Consider the following 21,484-nt stretch of genomic DNA (forward strand, 5'->3'; position numbering starts at 1 on the left):
TTTTTGGTAGTCTACAGTTTTTTTTATCAGTTTAAATTACAATTACAGAGGTAATTCTAAAATATTATGGATCATGATGAAGATCTATTGGAGGGGGGGGGGGGGGGGTCAAAGGGGGCCTCGCCCGGGGAGTAATTCCATGTAGAACCGCCACTGGTTGTACCTCACGTGTGTTGGTCTCTTATTATTATTATCAAGCATAAAACCTTCATGTGTAGAGATGAACACCGGCGATCTGATTTATGTGCAAGTGTCTTAAGAATTCATAGCTGGTCTGATCCTTAGCGTAACTACGTACTGTACGAGCAGGAGGACACTGACATGAGCAAAAAGCAGGGACTACGCACACGCTCGAAACAACAACACCAACAATAACAGCAAGAGCACCAACAACAACGTGAGAAGAGACGACACGCGGGTCAGGAAGTCCAGCGAACCACTGGCCTCCACTCGTACAGAGGAGAAACGGAGGCTACGACGCATCTGGAAAAATGAATCCTTTTGATATTTTAGAGGAGAGACGGACGCAAAGAGAGCGGTCTGTGTTTCAGTGTGCTTTTAAAAATCCTCATCAGAGCGTGTCGTGTTTGTTCATCTCTCCGTCTACTTGCCTTTGAGACAATTAGTGTGCTTAGTTTCTTAAGACTGCACCCGAAAGTTTGTCTAAGCCAGCCTTTTTTGGGTTGAGATGAATTATTGTGCTTCTCGGTCCACGCAGCAGTCTGAGGCTGGGTGGAGGTAACGCGCTGGGCTGCAGAGGTCAGAGGTTGTGTGGGAGCAGCTTCCTCGCATCAGGAGAAGGAGCCAGAGCTACTGCACCAGATAAAGAGGACTCCCTCTTCAAGGCTACTCAGGAAGCACTTAACATGGGAGGGCCAGACGCTCAAACACGAGCTCCCCAAAGCGCCAGCATTTAGTCTTGGGAGCGCCGTCTTCTCACACACCTACATGTCATGAGGGATGGGTCAGGGGGAGGGGGGCTGGAGATCAGTCGAGCATTGCATCCAGTTGGTCTGCCAAGTCGTCAAACATGCTGCCGATGTCATCCAGGATAGAGACGGTTCCTTTTTGGCTGGAAAATTTTGAAAAAGAAAAATGGAATAATTAGCTTTTATTGAGGCTTCGATAAACATGCTGACAGAATCAATGAGTCAAGTGTGGAGGTGAGTTCCTCCACTGATGGAAAGCAGCATTAAGATTCAGTTTATGGGTGACATTCACTATTTTCACACACACACACACACCTGACAAACTCAGAAACATACAATAGAGTCGACTAATTGTAAAGATCAACAAAAAGTAATGATAAATCCCAAAATAATAATATAAATCATGATTTTTGTTTATTGTTTATACTTAAAAAACTCATGTTTTACAATTGTTTTCATTTTATAGGAGAATGACGTTTTACAAAGACCAGTAAAGTACATGAGAAATCATGTTTTTATTAGGTGTCATGGCTGCCATGGAGCTTAATAAAGAAAGTAAAAATCGATTAGACTATCTGGACCGGAGGGGGTGTCAAGAGCTGGAAGAGGGGCTACAGAGGAAGGCTTAGGGGCCGAGGTGGGACTGGCTGCAGCCGGGCTCATGGTAACTGGAGACGCTACAGCTTTGCCGGGTTTGGGAGCTGTCGGAGGCCCGCGAGGCTTCGGTGATACTGGAGGAGGAACGCGCTTTGGCTCTAGACAGAGAAAATGGCAGAAAATATTTTGAATTGAATTAAAACAAAACCAACTGGGTTATAGGTAGGGCCAGATTAACACTTTGTTGTACCCTGGGCAACAATATTAAAGGGCCCCATCATCACGACCCAAGGATCACCATAATATGGTCACATACAGAATATTTTACTGTAATATGCAGTAAATATACTCAATACTTGAATGCCTGACATCACGTAACCCGCTCAGGGTATGTTTATGTTTATGCTTATTTACTTAGCAGATGCTTTTATCCAAAGCGACTTACAATTTATAACCTATAGGGCATGTTGTGATCTGTGGGAGAAACCGGAGTACCCGGAGGAAACCCACGCATGCATGGGGAGAACACGCAACTCCACGCAGAAAGGCCACAGCCGAGTTTCGAACCTGCGACCTCCGTGCTGCAAGGCAACAGTGCTAACAACTGCGCCACCATGCAGCCCAACCTTTGACCCACCTCGTGTGGATTGACCAATGAGGAGAGGTTCTTAACTTGAGGCCCTCTCTTCATTGGTCAGTCTGCATGAGATTGACTCTCAACCGCTCTCAACTGACGTTCAAAGTCGTAGGCAGCGAAGCGTCTCTGTGCAGTGCAAAAGCTCGGGTGGACAGTTTGTTTATTATAGGGTGACCATATTTCCATTTCCAAAAAAGAGGACAGGGGATCTGTGCCTATGACGTCACACTATGGCAACGCCACACAAACCATGTTGGGACCCATTTTTCGTAAGAACTAAATTAATATCAGATTCTGCCAATAAAAGGGCTCTAAAACAATTCATGTGTAAATATTTAGCATATTAATTACAAAATGTCATTTTCTGCTTTAGTGCTGCAAAAAGGTTTTATTAATAAGAAATTATTATACCTTTTGTTTTACTACAGCATCGGTAAACTTCCTGTGCACAGATTATTAAGGATGCTTGTTTCAGCTGTGAGATTAGACGATAGGATCAATGAAAAAATAAGTTGTCACACACTCCATGGAAACTTTCAGAGAATCCACAAATAGTGGCTTTCAAATGGTTTTGTTACTTTTTGCAAGTTTAGAAAAGCAGCAGATGAGACATCATGTCTGATAATTTAGTTCTATTTCGTCTAGTCTTAGCCCTTAAGCGAGCTGCTATTGGAAGGGTGATCTCAGCATCAGCCAATCATGAAGAGCTTAAATGTACGCCCACCACGTGGGCACCCCTTGTGGGTTATATAAGTGGAACGACCCCACTGTTCGCCTCCGTTTTCTCTTCACGCCAAGCTTAAGAGCTTCCTTTAAGAGCAATTATACAAGAAAAATCTACTCACCGACCATGTCCAGCGACGCCAGGATCTGCCCGGCCTGCCAGACGGAATCCATCTCCAGCTGCGACCTGCACGCCAAGTGTAAGGTCTGTCTCGGGGCTCACCACGCTGGCCTGGCCTTGACCCCCAGGCCTCGTGCCCATTTTGTACCGCTCTGCCCGTGGCTGAAAAGGTCCGCCGGGTCGAGTACTTCACCCCCACCACCGACGAGGAAATTCCGGTGGCTGGCATGTACTCGCTGGACAAAGCGTTACAGTTCTTCAACGTCGGCCAGGAGCCGGCTGGCTCCTACCGACTGGACGATGTCATCGACAGCAAGGAGTACGACGAAGCTGGCTGCCATAGCCCTTTTTCCCTCCGGTACAACACGGAGGTCGACCGCAAGGCTGGCTGCCATAGCTCTTCTTCCCTCCTGTACAACACGGAGGTCGACCGCGAGGCTGGCTGCCATAGCTCTTCTTCCCTCCTGTACAACACGGAGGTCGACCACGAGGCTGGCTGCCATAGCTCTTCTTCCCTCCTGTACAACACGGAGGTCGACCGTGAGGCTGGCTGCCATAGCCCTTCTTCCTTCCTGTACAACACGGAGGTCGACGAGCCTCGTGAGGAGTACGACGAGGCTGCATGCCGCAGCCATTATTCCCTCCTGTACAACAAGGAGGTCGACGAGCCTCGTGAGGAGCACGACGAGCTTGGCTGCCGTAGCCCCTTTTCCCTCCTGTACAACACGGAGGTCGACAAGCCTCGCTCAGCGGGTCCTTCTGCCCCAGTGGCTTCTCGCTCCTCCCTGCCAGCAGTTAGAGCACTGCTCCAGGAGTTGCCCACCATCATCTCCGCGGCTGCGGCCCGCAAGGGGCTAGCCGTTCCAGAACCGGCTCCGCCTGAGGCAGATGAATTGACGGGAATTTTTGGGGCGACGCAGACGCGCTGTCCAGAACCCGTCTGGCCACGCTTCCCCGCTGCCATGAGCTGCTGGTCCGCCGCCTTCTCCGAGCCTGCCGGGTTCAAGGCGCCAATTTCCACATATGTGCCCATTACCAAGGTCGAGGGCTTCTCCGACCTGGGCTGGCCATCCGTTCCCTCACTGGAGCCGGACTTGGCTTCGCTGTGTGGCGTCGAGGCCAAGAACCACCCCAGAGGATGGGACGAACGGCGAGGAAACTCCAGGCGCCCAGCTGCATGGCCAGCCCCGCAGAGCCGGCCTCCCACTGAGGCGGGACCAGGGAGTTGGCGGCCAATGGTTCCGAATGAGCCAGCAGACACAGCCTTGGCAGTCTCAGTCACAGGAATCTCGCCGAAAACAACCACGAAAATGACTCGTTGGAGGAATGTGTGTGCTTATGACTAATGTTAACTCTGTGAATGATTTTGGTTTTGAAATAAAACCCAAAAAACGTCACATCGAGAGCACAGTCCTACAGTCCTCTGCAGAACCCTCTGCCGAATCCTCACACATGATGTTCCCCGCACCAAGCACTGCAGCACATCTGCATGTTCACACAGTCTGACTCGGTCATGTTACACGGCTTGCTGTAAGGGTGCGCTCCATTTGCGCAACGGCCCCAGCCTACGGCCAGGCCCGACTCATCCTTCTTCCCCCACAGCGTTGGGTGGGACGGGATGTCATGGTGCTGTCGCGACCACGCGCAAAGCGTGCACGTTGCGCGGCTCCATCCGCTGGCACTTTGTCGTTCCCATGCACGGGCCCGGCTCCCACTCGTCCTTCATCCTTGGACTCCACGCTCTGCGGTGCGGATCAGCCTCTTCCAGCTGTTTCACACTCGCCCTTTCGAGCACAGCCCTCCATGGGTCGCTCCCAGTTCTCTGGTACAAGCGACGGCGGTAAGGGCGCGAACCCAATCCTCACGTGACCTCGAGCACACGTCCGCTGTCGAAACGCGCGCACGAATGCCTCCCTTTCGGCTACTCGCTAGCCCAGCGCACTTTCTCCAAATGTCTGGAGACCGCGCTGCAGCCACTGCGCACGGCGGGAACGAGGGTTTTATTTTACCGGGACGATCTGCTCCGATGCCCCTGGTCCGAGGACGAGGCGTCAGAGCAAACCAGGAAATTAACAGAGCATCTGTCAACCCTGAGGTTTTCTATAAACTGGGGGAAGAACTCCATCCTTCCATCCCAGTCGATTGTGTTTCTCGGGGTGGAGCTGAACGCCTCCCTAATGAGAGCACGTTTGTCGCCTGTGAGAGCGGCAGATCTCACCACGGTGATCTCCCGCGTGCAACCCCGCAAGATCGTGAGAGCCCTGTTAGTCATGAGACTTCTGGGCATGATGGCTGCAGCCCACTCGGCGGTGCTACTAGGGTTGTTGCGCTCGAGGCGCCTGCAACGCTCATCCGCCTCCGGGTACACCCGATACGTCAGAAGAGACGTATGTTGAGGGTTCCCCCCTCAGTGGGCGGGGGTCTCGCTCACTGGGGGAACCCCTGCATCCTCTCACACGGGTTCCCATCGGAAGTCCTACGTCACACGTATCTGTGTTTACGGATGCGTCACTGTCTGGGGTGGGGGGCACGTGCTTGTCCCATACGGCGGCAGATCGCTGGCCCTCCCACACGCACGAGCACATAAATGTGTTGGAGCTTATGACAGTGAGGAATGCGCTCAGACACTTTGCTGCCCTTCTCGATGGCCGTCATGCCGAAGTTCACACAGACAGCCAGGTGGCGACAGCCTACATAAATCGCCAAAGGGGAGTTCGATCCCTCCCACTATTGCGCGTAGCCACAGGTTTACTGTGTGAGGCTGAGCGACCCTCACTAAAAGGAGACTTGTTGGGTGTGTCCATTGGTTGAGCTAACCAGTGTGGCGTAAACCCATCCAGCTGCGCATTATTCCAATAGCAGCTCGCTTAAGGGCTAAGACTAGACGAAATAGAACATTGGTTACGTATTGTAACCCCAGATTCTATGAGTCTAGTCGCAGCCCTTAAGCCACTGGCCCCACTGGTTCTGTTAGGACTAAGAGCCATCGGAGGCAAACAGTGGGGTCGTTCCACTTATATAACCCACAAGGGGTGCCCACGTGGTGGGCGTACATTTAAGCTCTTCATGATTGGCTGATGCTGAGATCACCCTTCCAATAGCAGCTCGCTTAAGGGCTGCGACTAGACTCATAGAATCTGGGGTTACAATACGTAACCAACGTTTTTCATCTGATGATATTAGAACATGTCAGTGATGTCTGAGGAGCTTTTACAAACACTGTATAACTAATACTCCTGGAGAGGGTATGAATTACAGAGGCTTCTGGGGAGCCCAGTTATTGGGGGGGGGGGGGGGGGGGGTCATTTTGCCTTGGCCCCCAAAATGTCTTGAAACAGCCCTGGGTGTGTGACTGAGTTTTGAAGGTGATCTGAGCTGTATCAGATGTATAAATGTGACATGTGTATAACTTATTGCTTTATACAGGTAAAAACGTGTAGTGGAGATAAATCTACCTACATTACTTTTTGTTTTGTTTTCTTGTTTTTATTGAACTATTTTCCTGTCCTGTCTGTCTCTCATCTTCCTGCATCTCCTCTAAACTCTCCAGAAAAACTGCTGCCTGGATTCTTACTTTTTCACCTTATCACTGTAAACCCGAATAAGTTGACTGAACTTAAAATTTTTGAGGTAATCAGTTTCCACAAAAGTTTTAAGTAGACAAACCATATGTTTTAAGTATGGTTGTACTCAAAATTTGTATTTATTGTTAACTTAAAATTTTCAGATAATATTCTATATTTAAATAATTAAGATAAACTTAAAACTTATATATTTTAATTTTAACATTTTTGTGTTACTTGTAGTTAAATTATTTGATGCAACAGAATGTAATTATATTACAACCTAAACTCAAGTAATATGATTATTAACTAATTAAATTACCTTTCTTTTTTAATTGTGTGTGGACCACTCAAAAAAAGTATATGGCGATTCACTTAACATTTTGTTTATTAACATTTTTATGGACTTGTGAAAAACATCACATAAATGTTTTTTTTATAAAACCATCAACATGGAACCACTGACATGGACTGGAGCACAAGTGAGCGTACAAAATGCTGCTAATAACATTTAATAAAATTTTTATAAAATCATAAAAGAACATCAGTCCTAAAAGTCATCTTTCTTCTAATATATAAAAATGAAAAACAAAAGGTCAAACACAAAAGAGATTTTTTTAAATAAACAAAAATTAAATAAAATAAATATTTTTTAACAGGTTCAAATAATGTTTATCGGCACCCAAATAACCTTGTATAAAAAAAATGAGGTAAACTGATGGGAATTACATCCACCCAAAGCCTGTAGAAAACTTAAAAGTGCTTTAAATAAAATACTTCAAAGAAGGTGCTCAGTAACAGTGTGCCTGTCCTAACAACCAGTTGCCTTGCATATCTTTCATAACTACTCACTCTGTAACAAATCATTTCTAAGAGCATGAAGGCTGGGTTTCAGTGGTTTGCCATCATCAAGCCCCATGAAGACTTTCTGGACAAAGGTGAATGTGTGAACTAGTTTCCTGGGGTAGTCCAAATGCAGAGCATAGATCAAGCCAAACAATAAGGCATATGCATCAGCAAATCTGGCAATATCACGGATCACCAAGTCGCCTTCCACCACAACAGCCATGCTTGAAGGACTGAAATGGACTGGTCTCAGCAGAGCCGTCAGCAACCACTGTGAGAAGGGCAACTGGAGTGTCAGTCAGGTTCGTCTCATCTAGCGTGCCCGCCTGGAATAAACACAGTATCAATAAGTAAGGTTGACTTGAAGGGCCGTGACAAGCATTATTTGTAATCTAGCAAAATATTCTGCAGTCTTGTGGGTAACACGTTAGTGACACATCAAGAGTCCTCTATTTACTATTCTTTTAGAAAATGTGTAAATTAATTAATTAGATTTGTGTGTTTATAGCAACTAGGGTTGGGTATCGAGCGGGAGACGAAGGCGGGCAAAACAGGAAAGGAATCTAGTAGCGGACGGACATTGTTCCGGGTCTTCGGTAATTGGCGGAGATGTTAGTGAAGGCGGAGAAGAGGGCGAACTAGAGGAAAAACAGGCAGATTCCTCCTCTATTTACAAACTCCTGGGGATGCAACAAGTGGGCATGGTGCGTCGACTACTGGATCTGACGTCAACGAATTTTTAGAATCAAGCCGTCGACGTCATCAACGCTTTGCTACAAATCTACCAACAGGTATGGTTTTGTTGGTGCGTTAACGCAAAACTGCAGTAAAACATAAGTCGGAGAAACAGGATGCCAACTCATCACATGAAAAAGAGAACATCAAAAAGAATGTGAGAAAGAAACAAAACGAAGACACAGGAGAGCAACAAAACAGGAAGCAGAAAGTTTGTGCCCCTGCCCCGCGAAATAGGAAAATGAGCGCCGACCAGAATTAACGAGTAGCGTTTAGACTACCGCGTTCTTGCTTCAAATTTAAGGAAGTACCTGGCTGATGCAGAGTTGATGAACTTTTCATGGACAAGTGTTTAAAATATAAATATATGAAAACACATCATGACATGAGAATAATACCTGTAAAACAACGTGTTTTAGCTCTGCTTGTCAGCTACAGAAGAACATTTATAAACATAAGACGTACAGTCGCCATCTTAAAAAAACGGGGCGACGGAATTCTGGTGTAATATGCATGTTCACTACAGTGGACGGTACCGCGGTATGCGTGCGTCTTCCATGGTGAAATATCCATCAGAAGAACGCATCACATTTGTCCCTGTCCTCGTCATGAATTAAATAAACGTTAATTTTACCAGGTAAAAACACATTCGCTGTAAACCTGAGGGTTGCTAGTCCGTTTGATTGATAGCTGTAGTTCATCTCCGTCCTCAGTCTCAATCAACGTTATTTGAAAAAAAAATAAAGAAATGAGTTGACTTTACATCCTTCTGTTAGTGCAGCTGGCCACGTAGCAAGTTGTTACCATTTTACTGTGAAACCAAGTAAATAAAAGCGATAAAGGGCTACAACGGGCTTGTTTTGACTAGCTTCACCGGAATTTTGACGTGTGTAAACGGTCTTTTTGCCGACCATCATGGAGAACGGGGCAGTCTCGTGCAAAGGGTCAATAGCGAAATCAGGGTTTCTGTGTGTGCACAATCTATTTGGGTTTGCCTCCTCCCACCCCCACTTGTGACACACACACCCTAATTTGAGCCCAGGTTTGATCCCCCCCAACACACAAGTCTAATGCAATGTTTGTTAAAGCAATTGTGAAGCTGCTTTGTAATAAAACCATATAAAATAATCCATGGTATGTTATCTCACTGGTAGAATTTAAGTAATGCAAGAGACACTTACATCACATGTCTTAAAGAATTCTGGGTCTTCCTCCCGCAGGTATACTGGAAGGGCACGTAGCACTGCAGTCCGTTTCACATCGACATCAGGTGCTTCCTATAAAGGGAAAAGAAAATAAGAGTTAATTTAACACTAAGTTTACAGGTGTCATTGCCTGGGGATAATACATGTTTATGACACATTAGGCTCTGCATAATTTTGGAGACATTTCTTTTGAGACACAACCTGTCTCTCATGACAAAGAGCTTGTTTCTTACTCATTTGACAAAAACCCTAAACATTTTTTTTTCAGGGTTATCTAGACTAACACTTTTGTTTTTGCTCCCATTTTTTAGGCCTGTTGGATATACTGCCAAGTTCTCTGAAACGCCTTTAAAGACGGCTTATGGTAGAGAGATGAACATTCCTTTCATGGGCAACAGCTCTGGTAGACATTCCTGCAGTCAGCATGCCAATTGCACGCTCCCTCAAAGGTTGCAACATCTGTGGCATTGTGCTGTTTGATCAAACTGCACATTTTAGGGTGGCCTTTTATTGTGGGCAGTCTAAGGCACACCTGTACATTATTCATGCTGTCTAATCAGCCCCCTGGTATGCCACACCTGTGAGGTGGGATGGTTTATCTTGGTAAAGGATAAGTGCTCACTAACACACATGTAGACAGATTTCAGAACAGTATTTGAAAGTCATGGGTGTTTTGTGAATGTGGACCAAGTTTCAGATGTTTGAGTTCAGCTCATGAATAATGGGAGCAAAAACAAAAGTGTTGCATTTATATTTGTCTTTGGTGTATATAGAAAACAGATGTTCCCAGCAATTAACAGTAGCCCATAGGCAGTCTAAAAACAAGCAAAATTGAGTGATTAACATAGAAACTTTTTAAATTTGTGGTAGCAATTTTATCTTTATCAATATTCACCTGATGATCATAATGATTCAGAAAGTTTCGCAGAGCCTCCGATATCTTGCCAGTGCATGTGGCCTTCTGTCTGTATAGAGCCATAAGTCGTGGTGTGTGTCTGTCAAGTTCAGCATAGAACTGTTTCTGCAGGTTGATGTTTGTGACTCGGTGGAACTCCGCACAAACCTAAAAGTACAGGAACATGAAAACATCCAATATAAAGCAAAATTACTGGCCAAATTGAGAAATCTTATATTTAAAGAGGGATTTCCAAATTTGTGCCCAGTTTTATCTTAATGCTGTCATTTTAACATTTGTTTTTCAATTTGAACTTAACCTTTCCAACACAACTGTATCACAAATCTGAAATAAATTTTTTGGCATCATGAGCCTAATGAATGTAAGAAAACTTCTCTTTAATTCAAGAGAACATCAGTTCCTACATTATAGACTCAGCAAGTTTTATCTGTGGTTGCCTGTCTACTTAAAGCCGGGCGTACACTGTGCGACTTTTTCACTTTTTTGAGCTGATTTTCCACTCGTGCGACAATCCACAAAATCGGGGCGAGTTTTGCGCCGAGTGTCGTGTAGTATACAGGGGGTTACGAGAGGCAATTAACACCACATGACCAGCTATCGAGAGCTCGCACAAACTTCTGGCGTGTTTAATATTTTGCTCGTCCCTCGTGAGGGTATCGCACTTTTGAAGCGGCGCTGCGAGCAGCTGCGACGCAAAAAGTATCAGAACCGCTCACGGCGCATACGCAATCCTGCATCAACACCGCTCGCCCGCTATTTCCCTAATAACACACTTTGTTCGTTTTAATTTCTACACGTTTTTTACTCACAAAGATTGTCAAGAAAGAGTGTTTGTCGTGTTCATGTCAAATTAAACTGATCACAAAACACAGATTTACTTTCTTTATTTCATTTTACTCATCCAGCCCCCATAAATCCCTGTGTGTCCTGCAGCACTCCCGAAGGACAACAGGCAAAACAAGACAAAAAAGTCTCACGTGTTGAGTAAAAACTGCTATTTTTAGCATATTTTAGGGCCGACGTGTTGCTACCAGGAGTGCAGTGTGAGCAGTCAGGTCGCATCCAAGAACTGGGTCGTGCAGTGTGAGCACATGACTCGTGAGATCTGCCCTGCGAGGAAGTCGTACAGTTTGAGCTGAAGCTGAGTGCTACGAGTGAAAAAGTGGCACAGTGTACGCCCGGCTTAACTCATTCACTGTCATTGATGACTAAAGTCGTCATTTTAGATCCCACCGTTCACTGCCAATGAAGACTTAAGTCGCCATTTGAATGTTTTTACTGTGTGGGCATTGGAATGAGCCCCCGCATCGTGACTGAACCTCTCACCTCTAAAGCCGATCTTCATCCGCATATATCACACATGACGTGATCAGGAAGTAGAAAATCCATGTGTTAGATCGTTTTGGGTGGCTGCTGTAAAAAAAAGTGAGGTGCGAACCGGAAAAGCTTCTGCCGATCACAATTCAACAACGGATTATGAAAGAACGGATAATGCTCGAAATGCGCAGATTCTTCATGATTTAAGGTGAGTCTCCACTTTGTTTTGGTTGTTTTGGCGTCAACATCCTAGCACACAACGTTCTGTGACTCTTAAAAAAAACTATAAAATTGGTGAGAAACATTGGCAGCGAAAGGGATTTACCGATCAGGAAACGGCTGGCAGCGAATGAGTTAATGTTGAAGCACCACAACTAATAGGGTGCTTAGTTGTAGCGCTTTAAGATATTTTTTCTACCTATTTGAACAATGTTTATAAGAAGTACTTTGTTTAACATGTTAAATAAATAAATCTGAATCTGAAGATCTGCTGAACTTGCATTGTTTCAAGTTAAATTGAATAAGAAAAAAAAATCAGTGCAACACCAACCTGTGAGTGAAATCGCAGAGCTGGCCATTTCTCTAAGAAGTCCTTCACCATTGGGTTTTCTTGAACGATCTCATGGCGACGCAGTGCAAAGGTTGTTTGCATCAGTTTTTCAATCATTACTTTGTTGGGCTCGGTCTTCTCAACCTCATTTTTTATCTGGACTCTCAATTCCTCCAGACTGGCCTTATCTTCTCCTCTTGGAAAGTTTGGGAGGTAGTTTACCTCAGCTTTTCGTGCTCTTTTTATGTTGGAGTGGGGATACTCTCCTTCTGGGTTGTTGATACTCCTTCTACCAGCATTCACGGACACCTCCGCGCATCCGGCTCTGGCTAGCTTGGTGCGGTAATTTCCCATCTTAAATTTTAAACTGGCCTTCCAACCATAACTTCCAGGCTCATTAAGACATGGATGAGTGGTAACAAGAGCTTTTGCTGCCAAACACACATCTCTGTCACTCGGATAGGCTTTGAAGGTGTGCATCACTGAAGCCATGGTCTCCAAGATGTTGTGCTTTTGGGCTCGTGTCAATTTCAGTTGCTTTCCAGACATCTCGTAGGCTTTATTTCCCTTCTCAAGGACATGTTCGACTTCGTAAGAAAAGGTAGGTACTGGGAAAGTGTCAGGCCAACACTTCAGATGCTGAGCTAAAGGCACATGAGGAAGGATGTCTGTGTCAGAACTTGCACAAGAACTGGCATCACTTTCGGATCGCACTATTTTTAATGTGCTCTTCTCTAGTAGCTCTTGAATATCATGTAGACAGGTAAGTTGCCCATCAAAGTCAGGGTCTTCGTATTGTAAGGTAAACTCAAAGTCCAGCCTTGGGTTGAGCTTCTCCCGGAGTATGGTGATTAGTTCTTCCACTGACTCAGGCCGCTTAGTTAGAGAAACCTTCACAACAACATCTGTAGTGCTGTAAACTCTCAGCAGGAATTTCTGAGATGCTGCCATCATCCTGTGTATAAAGCAAGGAATGGAGATGATTAAAAAATACTACAATGGTCTCAACACATATAAAAACAATGAACATCATACCATTAACCTTTTTTATGAGTCATTTTATGGCAGAGTGGTACTCAGAATTGGCATCTGAGTACCAAGCAATAGCCCAAAAGATTTACTGTCACAAGTGGAGCAGTACCTCTTGTGGTAATGCATACACATAGCCTTTACAAGGTCTGATAATTGTATACTCAGCAATCATTACAGCTGTCAAAAATGGGGGGTCAAATATACTATAGTCTTGTTTTCCAATTTTAATTTAAAAAGTACACTGTAAATTTCATAACAAAATAAACTTACTATTTATGCTGGTTACTTTGGGTGCATTCTAGCATTTTATGGCCAATCTTTCAACAGTCCAGAACAAAGGTAAGTATTTTACATGTTACATAGTCACAGGCATAGGCGTCAGTTTAACCGGGGACACCGGGGACATGTCCCCGGCAAAATTTGTAATTGGCAGCTGTGTCCCCCCCACTTTCAAAAAAGCCTGCTGATGAGGATTTTTGTTTTACCAGCTCAGATCTTATACCAGGGGTCGGCAACCTGTTCCCATCAAAGAGCCATTATTACCCATTTCCCACAGTAAAGAAAACACCGCAGCAGTCGCAGCGTTGTGGGCGGGGCCTACCCTCAGACAGCAGAGAGCTGCTCACAACCAGGTGACAGCAGCCGGTACCATGGGCGTCGCACCCGTGGGGGATTCAACACCCACACTTTTCCAGCTGTTTTGCTCACCTCCACACCAGTCTGGTTTCTTTATGTCACACTCACTCTGTTTGCCTCATCTCCTTCTTCACCTCCGCTTCTGACAGCCGATGTCGGGTTTCCAGGAGAGCAGGAGAGGGAGGGACGGAAGAGCTCGACTGAATAATTTTACATCTTGACATTAGCTGTACAAAGTCTGAGTTTGATAAAGTGAAGAACAACAATTTGCAGAGGTTTATAACTGGCGCGGTGCCAGGTTTTCATTTTTGGGTGGGCCACGGTAATTCTGGACCTTAATAAGCAGTGACTTAGTGAAGCAGGCAGGTCGCGCTAGGAAATTTAGTTTAAAAAGACGTCATAAATGTGTTCCCCCGTCCTTTTTATTTATAAAATATGAAGTAAAAACTCCCAATTTAATTTTCATTCATTTGTCATTAATATTTAGTCTACACCCGTGCGTTAAGTGGACCAACTTTCAGTAAACGCAAAGCATCCAGCCCATCTCTCCAAATGCGTAAAATGTGCATCAGCCGTTAGGCGTGCCGCGCGCACCATCAGCTACGCTAGCCCAGACAAGAGCAGAGCAAATAGAGAAAGAATAGAGGATAATTGTGTCTGGATGTGGATGGAGATTACATTTTACAGCAGCCTAATCATCATTTAAATACGTAAACCATCACCTGTCTTCTAGTCCATGCTATCAGCATTGTTTTAATTGGTGTGTGTGTGTGTGTGTTCCACTTCAAACACTGGTCTAACCAACCAGACCTGCGTGTCCAGTAACATATTAATGTTACAATTAAACAGTTTCACTTCATGTAGGCTAGGAACGTTTCACCTGCCGTGGCCCGACCGCTTCTGCTCCACATGAACTTTGTGCGTGATCAAATGTCTCTACAGGAGCTTTCTGAGCTGAAGAGGCGACTGGATGTGTCATGCGTCTCCATATTGGAGACAGGAACAAGCGCTGTTCAGCCAAACTTTCATAATTTCATAAAAATAACATTTTCCAAGTGACACATCCCTCAGAGAGACCGGGTTTCCTCTTCAGTGGGAGGAAATCAACGAACATCCTTGAGTTTATCCGTCAAAATAAAAGTCAAATGGAAATATCTGTAACCTGTCATTTAACTGTTTTGCCTTCCTGTGAAGATTGTTGCAAAGAGAAACAACTAAACTTGATTAACCCCAGAGCCATGCGCACTGCGCTGTATGTCATGACTGTAAATGAGGGGGAAACGATTTAATGGGATCCTTTTCTTTTCAACATGGTTTAATGTAAAGTTTCATTCAGTACAAACTTTAGTTACACCAATCTAACGAGACAGAGCCTGGATTTGTATTCTGAACAGTTTAAACATGTTTAAAGCGGAGACATGCGTGACGCATCTAAAATTCGCACCTGCTCCGCTATTATGGAAATTAAAATAACAAGATGAATAGCATGAACTTATTTTAGGCACAGACAACATCCCCCACACTTTTGAAAAGTTTGCAACGCGCCTGGTCGCTCGTGTACGTCAAAGTTATCTTTCGTAAGACGATAATGAATAAAACGATTTATATAAAGTGGATCCAGAAGTTGTAGCCCGTCTCTGCCTACAATATTTAGATATTTTTCACCCTGTTGGTGGTTTTACTGAGCAGGTGCCACTTTTGTCACGCGATTCTTTTTAAAACATGTTTAGACTGTTCAGAATACAAATCCAGGCTCTCAGAACCAGAGCGCATGCGGGAAAGTTCCTCCCACTGAAGCGAGTGTTTTCCAAACCCGGTCACTCAGAGACTTGTCACTTAGAAAATGTTCCCTGATTATGAAACTTTGGCTGAATAGTGCTTGTTCCTGTCTCCAATGTGGCGACACATCCAGGAGCCTGTCTGAGGAGAAGCCCAGAATCTGACATCCTCCAGCTCAGGAAGCGCATATGATTACGCACAAGCGTGACGCGTCAACCCGGTCTCACAGTCAGACCGGGTTGGACCTGTTCAGGTTTACGCAGACAATCTTTACATTTAGAATTGGCATACAGATGTAAAATTAATGCAGTAAAATATAAAGCATTTTATTTAAATATCCATTCATTATTTTAAAAGTACAGAGAGCCGCATCAGATGGATGGAGGAGCCGCTTGCGGCTCCAGATCCGCGGATTGCCGACCCCTGTGCTAGTCTACTTTATTGTCCCCAGCAATTTTTAAACCCCACTCAAGTGTATGGTTATTGTCCCCAGCAATTCTGAAAACAAACTGACGCCCTTGGTCACAGGCCATCATTTAATTTAGTCACGGTAAAAACTAACCCTATTTCAACATCATAATCTACATTTTCTCACCAGGCATACAAACAATACATAAGAATTTACACAGCAATTATTTTACAAAACAGAGACAAACTGCAGGAGAAATATTTGGAAAAACACATCATGTGATATTAAATCAGTGAGATACATCTAAAAGGAAACAGAACTTCTAGTAGCAAACTACTTTTTACAGACTACTGTCTAATGTTGCTCTCTTAACCCCCCCCCCCCCACCACCACCACCACCACGCACACACACATAGCATCTGCATTTTGAAACTTTGGGGTGGAACAAATCTTAAAATATATGTAAATCACATAATGCAAATTCACTTTCAGTGTAGAAGTATAAAACGTTTTGGTGTCAAAAGAAGTTTCCCTTCCACGTAGTATGCAGAAAGGGGTAAGCGGTCATTAAACTCTGACATGCAGTGGATAGCCATACAACTTGGGTAGAGTTCATATGACCTCATATGTTCAGTGTAGTTTGACCTGTGTTCTTTGCAAAGAAATGCAGCATCATTGTTAACAAGGAGGATTTTTTTGATCTCGCTAAACTGTGGCAGTCCCCCATCCTCCCCCACAGACACAAACATTCCAGGGCTGTAAGTTGTGCCATCAACAATGATCTTTGATGTGCTGTAAATAATTCTGCTGTCAGTTTTTTCCTTTATGTATTCTTGTGCAACTTCAGGAAGATCTGAAACCATGACAGAAGTAACGTGTGTCGTCTGCTGATGCGGCTGAAAAAATGAAGGTGCACTGAGGTAGTAGGCCACCATGTGTTGGTGCCGTGTTGCTAATGTTTTTAACACATTCTTAAAGTTTTGTGTGTCATGTATTACCCTCTTGAAAAAGCGATGCTTACCCTCGAACCTCATTGTCCATAAGTGAACAAGTGGCCCAAAAGCACGTATAAGAGCTGGGTAGTGCTCTATATAATGATGTTTTGGAAGCAGTCTTAACTCAGGAAACATGTCCTGCAGCACTTTTCTGTGGTCATCTATCTTTGATTGCAAATACTGTATGGACTCTTCATCAAATCTTGGGCACAGCATAAGCTCAACAACCTCTTTCAAATCCATTAACACTGTCCAAGCAGCATCTTCCTCAGGGACTACATTACCGTTCATGAATGGCAGTACTCTCAGCAATGTGATATTTTCATGACCATTGCCACCAATGGTCCTCCTTGTAGAGAAGTTCTTTGAGATGGGCTTTGGTTTGTCAACTTTATCGGAGTGTTGGTAAGGAAAGGACAAGATTTTTCTATTCAACTGCTCCAGAGTAAAGTATTTCTGCCGGATCATCTCCTGAATACACACGGCCAACTCCACTGGTACAATTCCCTCAAAAAGGTCATGGAGGACATCAGGAGGGAAGCCTGTGGTTGTATGAAAATACTGCAAACTTTCCGTCAGGATGCAGTTCCGTTGCACACCTGCCTGACTATGACCATCCCCATGTAGAACTTCCTGCACATTTTGGTCATAACTGGCTTTTGTTCTGAGGCTAAACTTGCCATCTCCAACATCATGAGACTGAATTAGGTCTCGTGTTGCATTGCAAAACCTACAAATAAATCCAGTTCTGAAACACTGACTAAACCCAGCCAATGAGTGGGCTGCCAGGTTGTCAGCTACAACGCACATGATAGTCCCTTTAACAGATTTACCGAGGCACTCAATAAATACACCATCTTGCTCAAGAGTTTTTAGATCTTGTAGCAAAGGACCAAATGCTTTTTCATAGCCACACCTGTGGAGATCAGGTACCTTACATAATGCTGCTAGCTGAATGACATGCAGACCTGAACGATATTTACTTGGCAAATCAGCAAACATCCAGCATACTGCACACAGTTTGTGTATTTTCCTTGAAGTGCCCAATGGATTGGCAATTTCAAGGTCATCAATGTACAGTATCAGTGGCAGTGAAAGCTCTGATGAAGAAAACAACTCATTTCCTTGGAAATATGACCCATCTCTGTGGCTTGTGTAAAGACCCTCATAAGAGATATGTGTTTCCATAATTCTGTTAAGAATGTCTGTATGTTGGAACATTTTTTGGATCATCTCAAATATAGGGACATGAATTGCTGTACAACCAGGCTCCAATACATACTGAACAGGCATTACCACAGGGTAGTTCTTTTCAATAAACGTTTTTCTATGTTTATTTGAACAAAAGTCCTCCCCTTTAGCTGTGGCACAAGCAAAAATATTTGCATTATTTACAGCATTCAGCAAATCATTAAGGATAGCCTTGGAAGGAGTAACCTGATGCCTTTGTAATACATCATGCAGAGTCTTTTTAATGAGAGGCTTTGACAATGAAATGATTTGTGCCAGAGTATCAACTATTTCCTGAGATGCCATTTGAGAAACATGAAGAATACTTTCCATCTTCAGGAACAATGAAGACAAGTTCTTGTGTAACTGCTCTCTTAACTGCCTGGTATCACAAACACTGTCTACCTCAGGAAAAGCCAAGTCATCCAAATGCTCATCATTAACATCCTCAATGGCAAAGTCACTAGTGCTTTCCACTGGCCTGCTGTTTTCGTTTGACACAAGGACATCACAAATATGGGGTGCCATTTGTAAAGTCAAACAGTCATAATCTAACAGCAATATTTTTGGTTATTTAGCATATCATTAATTCACTAACTAAATATTTAATTTACTAATTAAATATTTATTTTGGAACTAAATATTTAATTTGTAAATTAAATATTTATTTTCCGAAATAAATATTTAGATCCCAGCTAAATATTTATTTTGGAGCTAAACATTTAGTTTGCAAAATCAGTATTTGGGAAATAAATATTTAAGTCTGACCCAAAAATATAAACTATAGTGTGGAGCTAAATAACATCATGGAAAAGAAATATTTAGCTGGGATCTAAATATTTCTTTGGAAAATATTTAATTTACAAATTAAATATTTAATTTAAATTTTAAATATTTATTTCCAAAATAAATATTTAATTAGTAAATTAAATATTTAGTTAGTGAATTAAATATTTATTTTACAAACTAAGTATTTAGATCAGACCTAAATATTTAGTTTGCAACATAAATATTTAACTATAAATTAAATATTTAGCGTGCTAACTAAATATTTATTTGGAAACTTTAACATTTATAAATGTATGAATAACATGGTGAAAATATGACTTTGAAAAAGTGAACTCTCAATTTTTTCTCTTATGATATGCTAAATAACCAAAAATATTGCTGTTAGATTATGACTGTTTGACTTTACAAATGGCACCCCATAGAAAAACACTATAGTTTGAAATGAAGTAAGAATGTAAAAACAAAAATAACATTTCTTCCCGCTTTGCTGATTTATTGAATCCTTTTTGTGGGTTTTTTGCTCATGAAAGTTAAGTTATGCTTCACTAGTGACTAACTGCAGTAAATGATGCTTTGCTGCAATTATTGTTAACAATATTAAAGTTAGACGTAATTACCACTTTTATCTGAAGAAGCGCGTCTTTATTCCCGCTCCAGCTGCTGAGATCAAAGTTGACAGAAACGGGGATCCGTGCCTGCAACCCGAGCAATTAATCCGCGTATTTCCAGCAGAACACGTTTGCCGAAAGATTTGTGCGATAATCACACTTTCATTTTCCTCATACTCGACTCACGTGACCAGGCGCAAATGTCACGTAACCAACGCAATTGCGTCATGAATATGCAAATTAGAACGTTGCGACCTCTAGTAACCTCTGAGCAAGCGTCAGCAAGGCAGATCAGAACGCTTCATAGAAGCACGTGATCATAAGCTTTGATACGTCATACAGAGAACATCATTTCTTACTACAAGTCATTGTTGGTCAGAGCACTCGACGCGATTTTAAAATGCAATACGATATAGAAGAATACAACTGGGAGTTGAAAAACAAAATAAGCCAAACTGAGAGAGAAATTCAGAAAGTGAAAGATGAAATTTCAGCATTTAGAGAAAAATCTGCTTTTGAGTATAAAATACGAGAAGCCAAACATGCAGAAAATATGCAACAGAGAGGCTTGAAACATGATGCAGAAATGAAAATCCTCCATCAAAAGATTTCTACTCTAAATAAACTCGTTTTAGAGAATGACAGTCGAATAGCAGCGCTCAGAAAGGAAAATGACAACCTGAGCGTTTACAGAAAATTAAAAGAAAAACGCGATTTTGACACAAATAAGATTGAGCGACCTCCGAACAGACCTGAGACTAATAGAGAAAGGAAGATCAGCCAGTTACATAAAATGAGTCAGCTAGCTTTGAAGGACGCCTCAACACAAAGTAATGAGGTAAAACCGGCTGCATTGGGAAAAGATAATGCTAGATATAATATTTTAATTCAAGAAAAGATGCGTTTTTGTGAAAACATGACAGGGGAACTAAAGAAAACAGACGAGAAATTATTAAAGGTAGATGAAAAAATGGCTGCACTCAGGCACATCAGAAGGCTGCAGTAAAGTGAAGATGATTTGAAACAAGAAAGAGAAGAAGCTTTTGTGTTAAGATCTTTTAATCCAGAGACGAGAAGAATAATGAATTTATTTCCCAGGGAGGTACCGATCTCTCAACCAAAAGAGGCTGATGTAAAGAAAAAAGTTAGAGATCCAATGAGTTGGTTACGGGAATAAGAGGGTTAATCCCACAGTGGGGGTGTCATTTTTAAACACAGATGAGGGGAAAGTGTCGAAGGGGCATGCTAGCTCAGGCAAATAAACACGAGCTAAACTTTCTAGGGTCATGGGTCGGGTTGGGGTTGGGAGAGATAAGGCTGAAAGAGAGATGCTAGATCTTACCTTACTGACTTTGTCTCTGCGACACCAGGTTGGAGTAATAGACAACCCTCGCATCTCTGACTACAGAGTTAACGGATGTCAGAAGGTGGACGGGGAGACGTGTTTTCATACACAGGCTGCAAATGCTGTAATTGAGCCTGGGAGTTTACTGCAGGAACTGATCTGGTTCTGAAAGGACAGATGTTGTCCAGAGTGGAGAGGCAATATTCGTTAACCTGAGAGGTTAATGATGATAAAAGATAAATGACCCGCTCTTTCTAACACCAGCTGAAAGCTCATTCACGCAGAGTCTGCCTCTCAGGGGCCACGCCCACAGGGCCAGCCTTTCTGGATGTGGGTGGTGTGTCTCCCCATGAGCCTGGGACAACAGGTCCTTGCAAAGCGGCAGTTGCCATGGGGAACCTCACAGGAGTTGGGAGATTTCCACCAATCAATTTTTCCCCAGCCACTGTGGGATAGTTAGCATGGCTAGTTAGTTAGTTAGTTAGTTAGTTAGTTAGTTAGTTAGTTAGTTAGTTAGTTAGT

The 21,484-nt window shown here is 43.3% G+C and overlaps 1 protein-coding gene across 2 annotated transcripts; it reads right to left on the reverse strand.

Moving 5' to 3' along the window:
* Positions 1-7,368: 7,368 nt before the first annotated feature.
* LOC139069587 (uncharacterized) lies at positions 7,369-19,765 on the reverse strand. Of its 2 annotated transcripts, XM_070550091.1 has the most exons (5): positions 19,627-19,765; positions 12,140-13,094; positions 10,252-10,419; positions 9,333-9,428; positions 7,369-7,742 (listed from the first exon to the last, which is right to left on the reverse strand). In XM_070550091.1, exons 2-5 carry the CDS (start codon positions 13,091-13,093, stop codon positions 7,602-7,604), a joined length of 1,359 nt encoding a protein of 452 aa, XP_070406192.1. In that variant the 5' UTR covers position 13,094; positions 19,627-19,765; the 3' UTR covers positions 7,369-7,601. The 2 variants fall into 2 exon arrangements, with proteins under 2 accessions (XP_070406192.1, XP_070406193.1); XM_070550092.1 differs by lacking the exon at positions 19,627-19,765 and having other exon boundaries at positions 12,140-13,309.
* Positions 19,766-21,484: the final 1,719 nt, after the last annotated feature.

The sequence above is a fragment of the Nothobranchius furzeri genome, chromosome 4 (genome assembly GCF_043380555.1).
Source record: "Nothobranchius furzeri strain GRZ-AD chromosome 4, NfurGRZ-RIMD1, whole genome shotgun sequence".
NCBI classification, from domain to species: domain Eukaryota; kingdom Metazoa; phylum Chordata; class Actinopteri; order Cyprinodontiformes; family Nothobranchiidae; genus Nothobranchius; species Nothobranchius furzeri.

Coding starts and splice junctions, on each gene's coding strand:
- LOC139069587 (XM_070550091.1), bottom strand. CDS start 13,093: ATGATGGCAGCATCTCAGAAATTCCTGCTGAGAGTTTACAGCACTACA. Junction 10,420..12,139: donor CTCTGCGATTTCACTCACAG/GTTGGTGTTGCA, acceptor CTGTACTTTTAG/GTTTGTGCGGAGTTCCACCG. Junction 9,429..10,251: donor TGAATCATTATGATCATCAG/GTGAATATTGAT, acceptor TTCCCTTTATAG/GAAGCACCTGATGTCGATGT.